Source organism: Juglans microcarpa x Juglans regia, chromosome 4D (assembly GCF_004785595.1).
Source record: "Juglans microcarpa x Juglans regia isolate MS1-56 chromosome 4D, Jm3101_v1.0, whole genome shotgun sequence".
In the NCBI taxonomy this organism is placed as follows: domain Eukaryota; kingdom Viridiplantae; phylum Streptophyta; class Magnoliopsida; order Fagales; family Juglandaceae; genus Juglans; species Juglans microcarpa x Juglans regia.
In genome coordinates this window covers 21,637,667-21,652,857 of record NC_054600.1, presented here as the reverse complement: position 1 = coordinate 21,652,857, position 15,191 = coordinate 21,637,667, and the positions used below count along the sequence as shown (strand labels likewise).

The 15,191-nt window shown below is 37.1% G+C and overlaps 1 protein-coding gene across 1 annotated transcript in view; it reads right to left on the bottom strand.

Annotated features, from left to right (window-relative positions):
* Positions 1–626: 626 nt before the first annotated feature.
* Positions 627–15,191, bottom strand: part of LOC121259459 (piezo-type mechanosensitive ion channel homolog) — a 47,257-nt gene continuing 32,692 nt past the window's right edge. Inside the window, 25 exon segments of the mRNA XM_041161054.1 lie at positions 627–1,270; positions 1,582–1,726; positions 1,833–1,977; positions 2,350–2,859; positions 4,669–4,827; positions 7,060–7,455; positions 7,994–8,163; positions 8,166–8,780; positions 8,783–8,962; positions 8,965–9,244; positions 9,246–9,676; positions 9,679–10,491; positions 10,888–10,923; positions 10,926–11,323; positions 11,325–11,706; positions 11,709–12,086; positions 12,089–12,238; positions 12,241–12,273; positions 12,276–12,426; positions 12,894–12,920; positions 12,922–13,049; positions 13,052–13,084; positions 13,087–13,125; positions 13,293–13,466; positions 13,681–13,809. Coding sequence (XP_041016988.1) covers positions 1,135–1,270; positions 1,582–1,726; positions 1,833–1,977; positions 2,350–2,859; positions 4,669–4,827; positions 7,060–7,455; positions 7,994–8,163; positions 8,166–8,780; positions 8,783–8,962; positions 8,965–9,244; positions 9,246–9,676; positions 9,679–10,491; positions 10,888–10,923; positions 10,926–11,323; positions 11,325–11,706; positions 11,709–12,086; positions 12,089–12,238; positions 12,241–12,273; positions 12,276–12,426; positions 12,894–12,920; positions 12,922–13,049; positions 13,052–13,084; positions 13,087–13,125; positions 13,293–13,466; positions 13,681–13,809 — 6,038 coding nt within the window. The 3' untranslated portion in view covers positions 627–1,134.

Here is a 15,191-nt window from a genome sequence, read left to right as displayed (position 1 = left end):
GGATGGATTGAGATTTCATGTCTATACAATGGCAAAAATTTAGAAAGCCCTGTGAAAAAATTGATGCATGCATCAACACTGATGATATATATAGATCGATCAATTTTATTTAATTTTTATTTCATCTCATCAATGTAACCAAATGAGGCCTAAGATCTCTTGAATCTCGATTATTAGCTTCAAAATAGCCTATAAATTTATCAATTGTCTTGAGGTGATTCTCGAGACAAATATATTTCAAGCTCAAGTATACGTTTAGTTCATGTTTTAAGTTCACGGTCAGTGCAAGTTTCAATTTTTTTTTAATTATCTCAAACTATATATATATATATTATATACGGGGCTTTCTCGCCTATTTGGCCTTCATGTATAAGTTGAAGGAGCCTCCTTTTTTTCTTTTTTTAATGATGATAGACGAGGAACTGAAACCTTACAACCACAATATGCCTCTTATCCTTTAGACCCCGAACACGTGTAATGCGCCCATATCACAAGTAAATGGACTTTTCATCAATAGCACATAGTTCCTATATATTATTTGCAAGGTTCGGACTGGGGAGGAGGATACTCCCAAGACCAAGATCCTTACCACTTAGATTTGAAGGAGAGACATTTTATCGTTGAAATTGGTCAATAGAGATGTTATATACAAATGTTTCTCCCTATGAATGCATGCACATGAACTCGTAAGATGTCCTGCCCTCCTATGATCCATAACAGTTCGAGCACTAATACATGGATAACTAGTAAATTCTATAAATAGAAGAGAAAAAGAAAAACTTGTTCTGAATCATTCAGTCATGACAATTGATACTCTGACCAGAAGCTTCGCAGACACCTGAAGTGGAAATTTAGACAAGAAGTTGCAAGAATGCCTGCACGATAGACATGCAGAATTCTGTAACCGAATCCTCTTCAATGGAGACCAGAGGTCTTCTGGAAAGTATACTATGGCCAGATTGCTTGCCAGGACCACAAGGAGACTACTCATGATTGGTTGTATCACTACCACTATAGCTGAATGTTAGTTTCTTTTTCTGTTATACATGGGGTCTTAGTCAAACCTAATGTCAGCATCAAAACCCTGTGAAGTTTTTGTTGGCTAATATGAAAGCAGCATTTGACATTTGGGTTCTAGTCAGTTTTGGTGTACTCAAGCAGCATGTGTGGTGACCTATAAATCTTGACCAGCGTCCAGTAAAGAACCTCTTCTACTCCAAGCTCACCCTCTGCTCTCGCAGCATATATATCCTCGCAGATGGCTATCAACCTACACAAAAACACCACATAAGAAACTAATAATAGGCTTAATATTAAGCAGTCAAGACTCAAAACGCACTTTTCTCGGATCTGCATTATTCATCTTCTATGGATAAGGAGTTTTAACAAGGGGAAAACTATGGAATTGAACTTCTTGCAGAGAAAATGGGGACACCATCATGTTTTCATCTGCTGACAATGAAATTTAACATTCTGGCAGACAAAACGGAACTTGATTTTGTCATCAGAGTTTCTTATAAGGAGGCATTGTTTTTTGGGGAATGACATATAAAATATTAGTCTAAAATAAAGCTGCCATACCTATCACACGAAGGAAGGTTTTCAAAGGGGATTCTCATTCTTAAGTCAGAGCATTGAAGTCTGATAAACCGGCCGACTGCAAGAACAAATGTTATGTACAGCCCCCATATGCTGAACTTGCTGAGAGTGTCACCAATAATACCTTCTGAAACATTATTTCACCATTAATAGTATATGGTTAATTAAAAAAGAATAAAAAAATCAAATAAAATCAATATCCATAGATGACATATAAATCCTTCAGAGCTTACGAGGTGGTGCTTCCTCAGAAATGATGACAGCCATTGGCCCTGTCAAACCTCCACACCCAGTTACATCTGAGGAATTGACATCACGGAAGGACCACCATTCATTGGTTCCGCGATTTATGAAAAGATCCGCACTAACAGATATTTCCTGTAAATTATTTTCATTTTTCTTGATTAATCTCTTTCCAAGGTCTAAAATTAAAGTACAAATGACGATTATGTAATGGATGCTATAGCCTCTGTGAATTGTTTGCCATCTTCTTATTAAAAAAAAAAAAAAAGAGAGAAAAAAAAGAGAAAATAATCAAATGAAAGAGATTAACAATTAGTACATACAGAAATACCTCTTTGCACTCTCATTATCAGCAACATGGATATGGCTTATCATTGCAAATTGTTATATCATCATATGCCAACAATAACTGATTTAGAAACCAAACCCACTTAACACACACACACACACACACACACAAGACAAAGCTGGAAATTAAGGAAAAAACTTAGATGCGGTGTAGCATACCTCTTGTTCCAAAGATCTGATGTCACCAGAACCAGTAACATGAAAATATCTGGGATATATATTACATATCCTAAAGCCATTCATAGAGCCATTAAGAACTTTTTGAACATCCGATCTTTTTGGAAGATCTGGAGTGTCAATAGTTCTTTCATATTTGACAACTTCCTTGCCTTTCGGTCTGCCCCTTGTAAGCACCCAAGTAAAAATAATATCCATTTCTGTCTCCCAGTCGAGGGACTGAATGAATCTCGTCTGAACTGTTGTGGGAACAAGCCACAGTATACTGGCATCGGCTTGGCAGCATATCAACTGGATATCAATCTTATTATATGGGTCCAAAACACCTCGAGGATCAAGATCAATATCAGCGTTGAGCTTATCCCATTGGATTTTTTCACACAGAGTGGTCTGATACAAGGTCAATCTTCCACTTGCTGTTTTAATATCAACCTGAACACTGGCATCTTTAACAGGGTTGGCAATGTTTGTCGGGTTGCCACTGCTATACATCTGTAAGGACAAAATAAAAAGTTCATGCACAATTAAAATGCACTGGTGGAGAACAAAGTAATGAAAATATGCTCAATACAATGCAACAGATCTAATGAGAAAATTTTCCTTGTAATTTAACAGAAGCCATAAGATGATTGCTTCTGCTCTAATTACTCTAAAGGACAGCTAATGAGAGCCAACAGATGTGTTTCAACAGGCCAATTGAGAAGCTTGTTTCCAACAATGGGAGAACTGGTAGATATGACGTATTTTAAGGATTCATGCACTTTCTGGGTCTTCTTTGGTGTTTAACAGTTTAAGCAACACTCTGGACTTTTTTTGCACCCGTCCGTTGCAGTTCAGAATTTTTACCATGCTATATACCCACAAGTACCATTTTTCCTTGGAAAAGTGTTGAAGAACAAAACCCCACTGTAGGTTGTCTTCTTTGTATGGACAGCTGCATTAGGGAGGATCCTTATTATGGACAACCTGCAAAGGAGAATCAGCAATGGATTCGTCTTACACAAGCAAAAGAGGGGAAAAACAGTTGACCACTTATCGATTCAGTGCCAAGTAACTAGAAGAGTGTGGGCCTTGGTTTTTTAACTTTTTGGCATTGCTTGGGTGATGCCCCAAAGGGTCGTAGAGTCACTAGCTATTTGTAGTCAGAATGTGGGCCACTGCAGTGTGGAAGGTTGGAGAATGGTTCCTTCATGTCTGATGTGCTATTTATAGAAGGAATGAAATGCACAAAACTTCAAAGAATGTGAGTCAATAGTGGAGGAGCTTATTTTTGTAGTGTTTAAGAAGCTCTGTTGGTTCGCAGCTCATAGTAGCTCTGGCTTCCCTTATTTTTGTAGGGTTCATTCCCTTTATACACCTTGTGTACTTGGGTTCTGCTCCTTTGTGCTCTACAAGATCGAATTACACACACACGTACACACAAACACACAAAACTCATGAAGTTTCCTCCTCTTTGCAATGTCTACACGTTTTTATATGAAGCTTCTCCACCCAGAAAAACAAAATGTGCGAAGGGAGTAAGATATATCTGTACACACACACACACACACACACACATATTCAGACCAATGGAAGTGGAACAGCCAATTCTAAATTGACTCCCTTAGCACTTCAGAAAAAATGCCCACAAGAACATGGCACTCCTTTAGCATCCCCATTCCCATCCTGGTTACATGAAGAATGTTAATAATTCAGAGAACATGAACGGCATGAATCCATTCAACCCAGATCCTCCTTGTTTTACTTTTGATTGTTTTTGAAGTTTGGATACGTACTGTAATTGTAGAAAGAAAGAGCAATATAATAATTATTCTTTAAAATAGTACCCAGAATATTGTGCCATATCCTTAAACTATATGTGGAGCACATAATTATTGCATGTGCATGCACGTGTGTATATATATCTACACATCTAACATATATTCTAGTATGGATTTGGAAGCAATATGTGGCAAGACATCTGAAACTTAATTCAGTTCAATCAAGATCTAAAGGCAAATATAATTAGCTTTTTACATTTTCTCACAATAATAATGGGAATCAACAATCATTTAAACGCAATCCATTAATAGACAAGTCACAATCAGGCATGTCTCTGTAAGACGCATATGATGAGTATTTTCCAGCATATTAAACCCTTGAGGTATTAAGCTTTTTACTATCAATGAAAATCACCTTTCCAGAACAGTTTCTGTAATTAACTATGATTTAAAGGAATCATCTTGAAGGTCACAACTTCCTTTTCTAATCTCAATATCATTAGTAATTGAGAGACCATCGACCACTCTTAAAATTGCTTACCAGCATGGGGGCCCAGATGACACAGATTAATATGAAGAACAGACATATCCCATTGCAACATTTGGTCATTTTTGTTTGCTTTTCTCCTTGTTTGTGGTTAGCTCTATTCAAGACTGCATCACATTTTACAAGGTACAAGCTTGCATGTATGTCCTCCAACTATGAAGAAAGCCATGTATCAGTTTCAGATATAAGCATCCAAATTATCCAGTCAAACACCTATACTGAAAACAAAATACTGAACAAGCTGTAGAGTATTGATGAAAGAACAAGATTGTTTTGATAACAAAGGACAGGTGGCCTTAACGTCATTTTTTAAGGTCCTATTCTGCACTATAGTCAGTAAAATACAACCTTCTCAAATTACATTTTTTTTCCTCTTCTCAAATTACATAAGATGACGTACAATATGCAGATTTATATGAAAGAAAGAACATTGTTCAAGAATTCAGCAAGATGTATAATCATGTTCAAAATGAACTACCTTCAATGTTGATATTCTTTTCAATTGAAATGATGCCATGTCACCTTAATATCACTTCCATAGATTTCATAACATTTCTGTTTTGTGGCTAAGCGAGGAATTTAGAGAAATTGAGGGTAAAACATAAAAGGTATTATTATATACAGGGAAGAATACAAATAGAAGTTAGGGATATATGTAGCTAGTCTTAAAGAGTGTTGGGGTTGAGAAAATAGAAGATTGACTTTTGTCAGTAAACTTTGTTTTTAGAGGAAGAGACAAATGACATTAATGTGCATGCTTCACAAATAGGTTTAGAAGAATCCATTAAGCAACAATTTTGGCAGGGATATACATGAGTTGATTTGAGAAATGCTGAGTGGAGAACAGATTTTGTTGGCAGAGACCTGAATAGACGTGATGGGAAAATATTGGAGAATTTGAGATAGTACATGGAGCTTAGGGAAATGGAGCAAGGAATAAGTCGGAATGCTATCCTAAGTTTTTAAACAGCTTATGCTTTGACACTAAAGGATACTTAGTTTAAGAATAAGGGTTTGTGCTTAGTTAACTTTGAGGTGGATAAAAAATTAGTCAGATTCGCCCCTGCTTGAAAATTGATCGATGTCACAAAGATTCTAACATGATACCAGGAAAGAGGGTAAGTACACAACCATAAGTTAGTGATACTAAATGCTTTTATTGGAAGATAGAAAAGAAGAGATAGAGAACAAGGAACCCAAGAATTTGGTGGGGGAGGTTGTATTACAACTGGCAAAGAGTTACTTGGTTAATCTAAATGACATGGTCCATACCACCAAGGAGACTTGGTTGTGGAAAGAAGTTCATGCAAACAGTCAGGTTAAATAGAGATTTATGGAAGTTTACATAAATATAGAAACGAGGAAGCTTAGGAAAAATACAAAGTGATGAAGAATCCAAAAAAGCAATTCAAGTTTGGGGTGAAGGATGGAGATGGTAATATTTATAAACTTGATAAGGGAAATGGCGAGGGTAGAGAGATAGTAACCTGGGAAGGTGCAACCTAGTGGTCAAAAGAGGGCTTGGGGTGAGCTGTAGGGTAGGACATACTGGGTTTGATTCCACACTAGATGGTCCAATGATTTCCCGACACACAGTTAGGGCAGCTGGGGTCGTGTATCTGGAGTTTACTCTCCAGAGGTGGATTCAATGAGCCTGGCCTTGATAAGGTTCCACATGATCACAAGGGCAGAGGGATATTAAAGCTTGATGGTCATGAGATCCAAATCTGGATATTACTTTTGGTATCTATGATACTAATTTATAAGTATGGAGAAATTGAGGAGGAAGTGGCTCATAAAGGATTGGGGCTAAGTCCTCTTCCTAAAAAAAAAAAGGTATGAGTACATTGGAAGGTATCAAGAATATTGAGATCATGGAATGCTTTTTAAGTAGAAAGCAAACTTTCAAGACCCTGCCATAATACAGCTATGGACCGTGGGATAGCATATTTGGGCCAAGACTAATTGAATGACTCTCCATCTTTTAGTCAAGAAGGACCGCCCTTTCCTGGAAAAATTAATGCACCAGGGGAAAAGAGCTATTTATAATAATTAAGGGAGAAAAAAGAGGTAGAGAGATGCCTAGAATAATATTGACAAAAATTAAGGAAAAAGAATATGATGATAAGGGAAGTGACAGAGCATATGATTTTAACATAGAATGGTAGTAAATGACAAAGATTATTTCTTCTTCTACCCTCATTTTCTTTTGTCCTTTCCATAGCGATGATAATGATGATAATAAACAATGATAAAACTGATGATATAAGGCCAGTTGTACTTTTTTCAGAATGTAATGAACGGTAGTGTAGTTTCAAAGGTTAGACTCAGTAAAGCATGAATAGGTTTAACCGTAGCTCAGAGATATGTATTTCAAGAACTCACCTTCAGCCAGTCATACATGGTCAAAGATGTGGTTGTGCACGACCAGTCAAGAACGCATCGCAATTCATATAAAAAGGGCAGCGCACGGTAAAGTCTATAGCCTAAGTAATTAATTCTTGAAACTTCACTGGTCAAGAACTGACGATACAAAGTGCTTTTATGAGGAATCCCGTGTCGAATTTGAATAGCCTGCAGTGCTAAGGAAATGGCTTTAGCAAGGTATATAGCACGGAGTGCTAACCCTCCGGCACGTTGTTGGGAAGGCTCCATGTGCCAAGCGTACTCTGTAACTGAATATGTGAAGAGGATGAGGTTGAAAAGGTAGAAAACTACTTTTCCCATGGCAAATGAGCACAGGTAAATTACTCGATCAAGCACAATCAAGAAAAAGATAATCTGCAGGGAATTAACATTCAGCCCTGTTAGGAAATAAACATGAATATCCCAGCCAGATTAAGCCATATGAAACATAAAGAACTAATCATTCATATGGCAACATTCTACTAAGTAAACCAAGGGGTGAAGGGTCTATAAATTCAGTAATCTTTTAGATAAGGGAAAAAAATCATTATTCAAATATAACTAAAATTCTGTAGCCAATAGATTATTAGGTACTTTCATAAAAATTCCAAACAAGGATATTCAAATTATCTTTCTGTGGGAAAATGGCATGAGTTGATCAAGCAAAATGCAGACGAAGTTTGGGACAACTGTTTTCCAGTTGAGAAATTTTCAAGCCTGTTTTTTTTTTTTATGTGGTTTTGAAGCTTGATGACCCATTTCTCAGGCCCAAGAAATGAGTCAAAGGTCGTATTAACATCAATTGGCACATAGAACTTCAAATTTGTAACTCTATTGTCAGTTTTCAGAAACTTGATTTTCAAAATTTAAAGCATGGCAGAAAACATGAAAGACACAATATCAGTAAACTTACCATTAGGATAAATACAAACTCTTTTGGAAACTGATCTTCAAGCTGATAGACATCAAGGAATTCACTATTATTTTTTATGACTGAGTGGTAGAAAATAGCAACCAGGAAAAATACAATCAAATCTGCAACAAATATGTAGGCATACAGATCAACTTCTCTTTTGCCTCCCCAATTACAGAGAGTATAGGGTATGGGAATCCAATTTCTTTGACAAACCCAGCATGCTGTGCTTTAAGAATCTCCTTTGCTACATCAGTAGCTGGAGTTAGCGACTCGTACCATTCTGCAGAAGCACACTCTGTCAACGGTGATGCGTATACCACTTCAAAAACAACTAGTGCCACATTTTGGTCTTCTTGACTTCTTTCAATGCTTTGAACATGAACCCTACTAGCAAAAGGGCACAGGCTAGGGTTTTGTGATTTGCATCTTTCCTCATGGACAATTCTTAGCAAGTGGTTTATTCCAGACTCAATCCTCTCTGGTTGAATCCCATCCTCTGGCCATGATTTGACATCCATAGACACCTGAACAAAGTAAGGAGGAGACTCTGCACCCTGTGTCAACGATTTCCAGTACCTAAAGATGCTTCTGAATGCCAATTTTACCATATTTTTAATTAGCTGTAGAACTCCCATTGTGCTCTCACTTAAGCTATACTTCACAAGAACCTCCTTTCTATATAGAGCACTCTTCTTACAAAAATTGAAGTCTGTAGAATACATCCATTCACCATCTTTTGCAGTTATAGAGCTCTGAATGAGGGTAAATAAGTAGACAAGGAAAGAGGTAAAGAGCTGACCACAAAGGATGACATTATTTTATGTGCAGGGAATCCCAGCTCTCGAAGTAGGTCTGAGTCAATACTTAAACCACAGTGCTGGATGATAATTTGGTACAGATACTGAAGCAAAATATTAACTTCTGTGACAATTAGCATGATAACCCAGAAGATTGAGCTAGGGCCGTATTTACACATAAAGCATACAAGAATAGAGCTGCAAGATACACCATAGACAGCAGACTGAAGTTCCATAGAAAGACAAGAATAAAGCAACAATAACACACAACATCATTATTGGATCGCATTTGGGACCATATGTGACAGAAGATCCTTCCCAACTGCAGACTTGCAGCATCAGAACTCTGATCAGACTGCAGAGAAGATGACCGATCCAAAGACAAGTACTCTGATTTTTGGCTCTCCATCTCATCATATACCCCATCCTCAGCAAACAAGTTCTGTTTTCATATCTGAATCTTCTTGTCCTATGTTCAAGAAGCTCACAAGGTTGTTGACTGCCTGATTTCCAATAGATTGCACTTGGGAAACACCATCACCTATAATCTGTACTGCAGATATCAATGGGTTTTCCTTCGCCTGGACTTGGACTTTCTCTTTTTTGTGGATATCAACAAAGGCACCATCAGAGCTATCCAATTCAACTTCAGTGATTTCACAATGAGGAGATCCCACCGAACACTTTGTAGTCTCAGCAGCTGATGGACTTCCTGCATTGATAGCAGCAGGAGACTCGAACAATTCAAAAGGGAATAGTGAATCCTCTCTGATGATCTGTTCTTGTTTCCTGAGAATTAGTTCTTCTTTTTCAGGGGTCCCAGTATCATTATTAGAGATAATAGAAGTACTCCTCCTCCTTAGGCCTTCACTGCGCGGAGAGAAACACTATTACGGTTGGCAGTTGAGTTCATGCTGTGAAGCTGGACTTGCAAGTTGAGCATCTCGGATTTCATCTTCTCCACTTGCAAGTTACGCTGGCGTTTCTTCTCCTCAGATTCACGAATATGCTGTAACTGTGCAGTTTTCCATGCAGCTTTCTTCTCTTGCTCATGCACAATGGCACCAATTTGTTCTGCTTCAAGATATCGGAACACGTAGTCAAACTCCTGAGAGGAAAACATATATGACTGAAGTGACACCAGCATAAATATGATAATTTCAACTAGCGCAGATCTTGAAGTAATTCGGAATCCATAGTCATACTTATAGAATCCAAACATTTCGTATATATAATCCACTGTCTCACACTTCCCAGCACTAAACTCCCCCACAAAAGGAGATTGGTAGGCAAGAGAAAGAACAATGAGAGCAAAGTTGTATATACGCAAGAACTTGAATATCTTGTTCTTCTTCTTTAGTATTTGGAGTCTCATTCGAAAGAAAACTAGAGCGAAGGCAAGATAACCAAGGTGCAGAATGTCATACTCGAGGGTTCCAGTAATCAAAATCAATGCAAGCACAAGATCAAGAAGATGGCAATAGCAGTAAAGCCTCAGGTAGTCAAGACAAGTCCACATGCTTTTAGTTTCAAAAGATAGATCTCTCCACACAAACATGTTTCTACGTTGAGACATCATCTGGCGATATATTGATGACCCTGAGAAACTGGACAAGTGATCAGCACGAAGTTTGAAACAAGCAAGCATGAAGACCATAAAATAGCTGGTAAGTGTTCGAGGATCGTCAACGATAAGTCCTGAAAATGTGGCAGACAACGTGGATGGGTTAAGATAAATGTCTTAAAATGAATAGAGACTGAGACAAAAACAGCAAATAAAGTAATATAAAATCGAAAGAGATAATAAAAAACATATCAGGACTTGGTCTGAGCATTCGACCAAACTGAAGGAACTGACAAATGGCTGCAGTTTGATGGTGGGAAAAAAAATCTAAAAGCCCTTTAAAATCCACATTAAAAATTTATAATGGATTTCTTCTGAGCAAAAAGATAAGGGAGAATGAGGGGGAAAACTATTATTACTGAAAACAGGAAGATTAAAATTTGTCTGAACATCTAGGCCATCTCAGGAGAGAACTTATTCACTGTACAATAGAATAAGAAGCAATTAGAGCATGGCCAAGAATGTCATACCAAACCAACAGTTCTTGCAATACTGGAAATATTGAGTGAGATTCCCCAGCAGTCATGGCAATCTACATTAGAATCAATTAGAATATCTTGATTATAAGGCAAAGTACTCTTCCAGATAGCAAAGTACTCGAGAATAAGAGTAGAAGCAAAGAAGAAGACTAACACTGGCCACAATTTACGTATAATATTTCGATCCAGAAGAATGCAAACTGCAAGCAATGCAATATATAGCATAGAGATGACATTCAACAAAGCAAAGCTGGCAAGAAGCAAGGCAATCATGTTTATCTCAAGACCAAAGAGATTAAACAAATTCTCCATCCAAAACTTCAAATATATCTTTAAGAGTGTCTTCTGTGTTTCAAATCTCTCCTTTCTCAGGGCAAGAATCCTCTTCTTGTTCCACTTATGACTCTCCTTGGTACTTCCCCAGATACCCAAATGTATATTTTCTAGCACTACCACCATCACTGCTGCCCATTTTGGAGGATACAGGATTAGATGATTGAGACAGACCAGAGGTGAAAAACTGCCATGAATTGCTTGTCACTCCCTCTTGTTCTACAGGCACACCAGAATCTGATGATGGCTTATTTTCCTCGTTAGAAACAGAAACATCAACTGAAACATCCTCTTCCGAAACAAACAATGGACAAGGCTCTTCCCACTGTCCTTTGTTTAGAATAGCCCTTGGCATTTTATCCAACCAACGGAAGACATTGTATTGAAGAGTACATGCAGCAATTACCAGCACTTTTCCCCTCAAGCCTGATTCTAGTCCCCAGAAGCCTGGCTTAAATACAGAGAAACCCAAAAAATGGAAAGATCAGAATGTTTCTGCCCAGGAAACATCTCAGCTAGTTCACCCCACATCTGAAAGAGATACTCAGCTGTCACTAGAAATCCAGTGTAAACTAAGAATGATTTGGATGGGACCCGGGAACCTTTAGGTAAAGTTGAACAGATGATGAGGCCAAGCAGATACAAAAAGCCAAGTGCACTAATTGGGGATAACGATGCATAGAACAAAGCAATAAACAAGATCTTCTGGCTGTGCCAAATAAGAAACCGTTTGAGAAACCCAAGTGCTCCAGTTTCCAGGGTATCTAAATCAACTGCCCTGTTATACCTGCTTTGCCTTCTCTCATAGCTATAAAGTTGCATTACAATCAAGACTGCCAAAGATTCCCAAACATTTTCAGCAGTGAAGCTTCTGAGTTGTAGCCCAAATAGAAATAGAGGTCTATCAACCTAGATAGCCACATCTCAAAGCTGGAGAAACTGCTCAAGCAATAGATAAAGAGAAACACCAGATTGAGTATGCTTTTAAGCGGAAACCATAGCTGTCTTCTGTCCTCTCAACAAGCTGTCTTCCAATTATCCAAAAAGAAGAAGGGATAAGTACCCAAATGACGTATGATTGGGTCTCACCAGGTTACACTGTGATGAGAATAGTTAAGATGCAATGAAAGTTCCACAGGATCTATACACAGAAAGAAACTTCTGCCCAATTGCACTGAGGAACGATGCTATCCTTCTCTCTTGAAAAAGATAAAACATATTAGCATATAACACTAAAAAAAAAGTAAAAAAACAGTACTAGCAGTCGTATTAGTATGTCTAGACCTGCTGTCTAAATATAATGGATATAGACACTGATGTCTTCTAAAAACAATACAAAATAAACTACATACCAAATTTTCCTATCATCTCATCCAAGCATAGAACCCGCAATCTCAAAGAAGGTTAAAGCAGGCTGAGACGTGTTCACTAAATAATCTAAACAGTACAGGATCATGCTTTATTCACAAACCCAGAACAAATAATTGGAAGAAGGCTTATTGGATCTGATTCTGCATCATCCAAGTTTTATCTAGACAATTCACCATACTCAATTGACACATCCAAATAGAAATAACAGAATATACAGCATCACCACAAAACATCTAAGAATAACTACGTTGGAAGTCAATAGGAAAATAATTAAGCTAAGGTCAAAATTATACATAAGAAGGATTATCGTGACTGTTATTTGGTGGTTGAGGAGGCATACACTGACAACAGAACTGATTTGTTCAGACCAGCTTTTAAGATACTGAATCCGATAGGGAGGCATGGGGTGTGCTGCACAATTGCTGAGAATGAAAATAGCATCTCAAACCATGGTTATGAATTGCACAGAAGCAAGCAAGCAAGCTATTTCCAGGAAATCCCAGGAACTATCATAGTCAAGGAGACCTGCATCAATTCACATAAGAATGAAATGCTTAAAAATTATTCTTTGGGTTCAAAGATTAAGATTTGATATCATAAGCATATCCGTGATTCTAAAATGGAAAATATTTACCACAACTATGTCCACTTCATAGATAACAATCCAAAATGGAGCATTTAAAAAAGTGTACCTAACTGCGATAGAACTTCCATACTTAAAGAGCCTTTTTGCTCCAAAGTTATCAGAAATCAAATCAATCTGAAGAATGTACAATAGTGAAAGTGAGCTTCACATAATAGAATAAGAGATTGGCGTATCCTTCTGCTGATGTTGTGGCTCAGAAGATATATCAGAAAGAATATCACTGAAGCACAGGTCAGAGAAAAAAAAAGCACAGGTCAGACATAACACAGTTTCAGCAAATTGCCACAAACTCATGTAAAATCAAAATGATTTATTCATTATAAGAATGACAAACCAAAAGTATTATGATATAAGTTGACTAAGATAACAATATTGATTATTTATAATAACAGAACTAATACAACACGTATTAATAGTGAGCCGATAACACATACTATAAACAGCATGGATGAAACCGGGTTTCATTGCAATGAGGAATATCAGAGCCAACATTATAGCCCGAGAGCTTTTGCGCAGTCCCCATGCAATTGCGGCAACAATCAATACCTTGGTCTCTTCCTCCACTGCGATTAAAGAATATGAAGAAACAACATAGATGGAAGTGTAGTATAATCTGATTACAGAATTCTATGAAACAAATTGTTAGGCAGAACATGATTAAAAATACAGAATTGAACATTGCAGAAAAAAGGATATCAAAATATCAAATCTGGGACACTGAAGTTTCTCTATGCAAATAAGTCAGGAGACAATGTGAAATCAAGAGACACAGTAGCAATGAAATTATATTTATCATCAGAATGGCCTACACATCACACAAAATTGAGAAACCAAAGACTTTATCAGCAACAACTGATATGGTTTGAGGCAAAGCTACAAAAGAACAAGGCAAAATCAAATAGGCATGGGTTGAGAAGGCATAAGAAACCTCAATCAGGCATGGAATTTGATATGGCCTAAGAAACAAATGATGGAACAACACAACTTGTGAATCCAATACTATGTATTAAATTAAAACAGCTTTTTATAAAAAGGTTTAGAAAACTGTGAAACCAGCAAACAAGAAGAAAACAAAATTATCTACCAGTCTATCTCTTAAGTATTCTATTCGAAAAACAAAACAGGTAAAATGACTTATTAATTCAGTTACGTACCCAACAATAAGAATGATAATAATGATTCAGTTAACCAGAGTGTCACAACATTATATTTATTTATTGAATAAAAAATTTAATAGAGAAAAATCAAGTAATATCAAAGCAATCACAAAACCTCCCCATCTCTTACAGACAAATGCACACTACACTACAAGAAGACAGTGATCTCTATAAAGAGATCACAACATCAATAATATATGGAGAATTTATGAAGTTATGAACACAAAGAAACACAACATCAAGAAACACATTGTCATGGAGAATTTATTTATGGTTAGAAAAGTAAATTGAGATTATTTTATAACAAATAAATTAGGTCAACTTTGATCTTTACAGTGACAAAGTATTATCTTCTCTTTTCTTTTTCTTTTTTTGATAAATAAGAAGGAAGGTATTATCTTCTTTTTTCCCTTTTTGTTCAAACACTATCCTTAACATGGTATTAGAGCAAAACTTTAGGATTTATTTTTTTTCTTCTTGTAACCCTCTTGATATTTTTTTTCAGTGCTTGTTTTTGTTCTCCCTAGTTGTGCAACCGTTTTCGTGCGGTAGGCCTAGGGTAAAACCAATGTCTGTGGTTGGAGGCGATGATACAGTGACAGTTGGGATATTGTCGCCATTGCATAGGGTGGATGTGATGGACAGCAAGATGTCATGACGTGCCACATGAGAAATCCTGAAAACCCTACAGACTTCTAACTGTTGTCACCTATAACCATTTGGACCCACAGCCTCAAAACATATGATGTTGAGGATTCTGAGTTCTATTTTCCAGTCTATAATAAGGC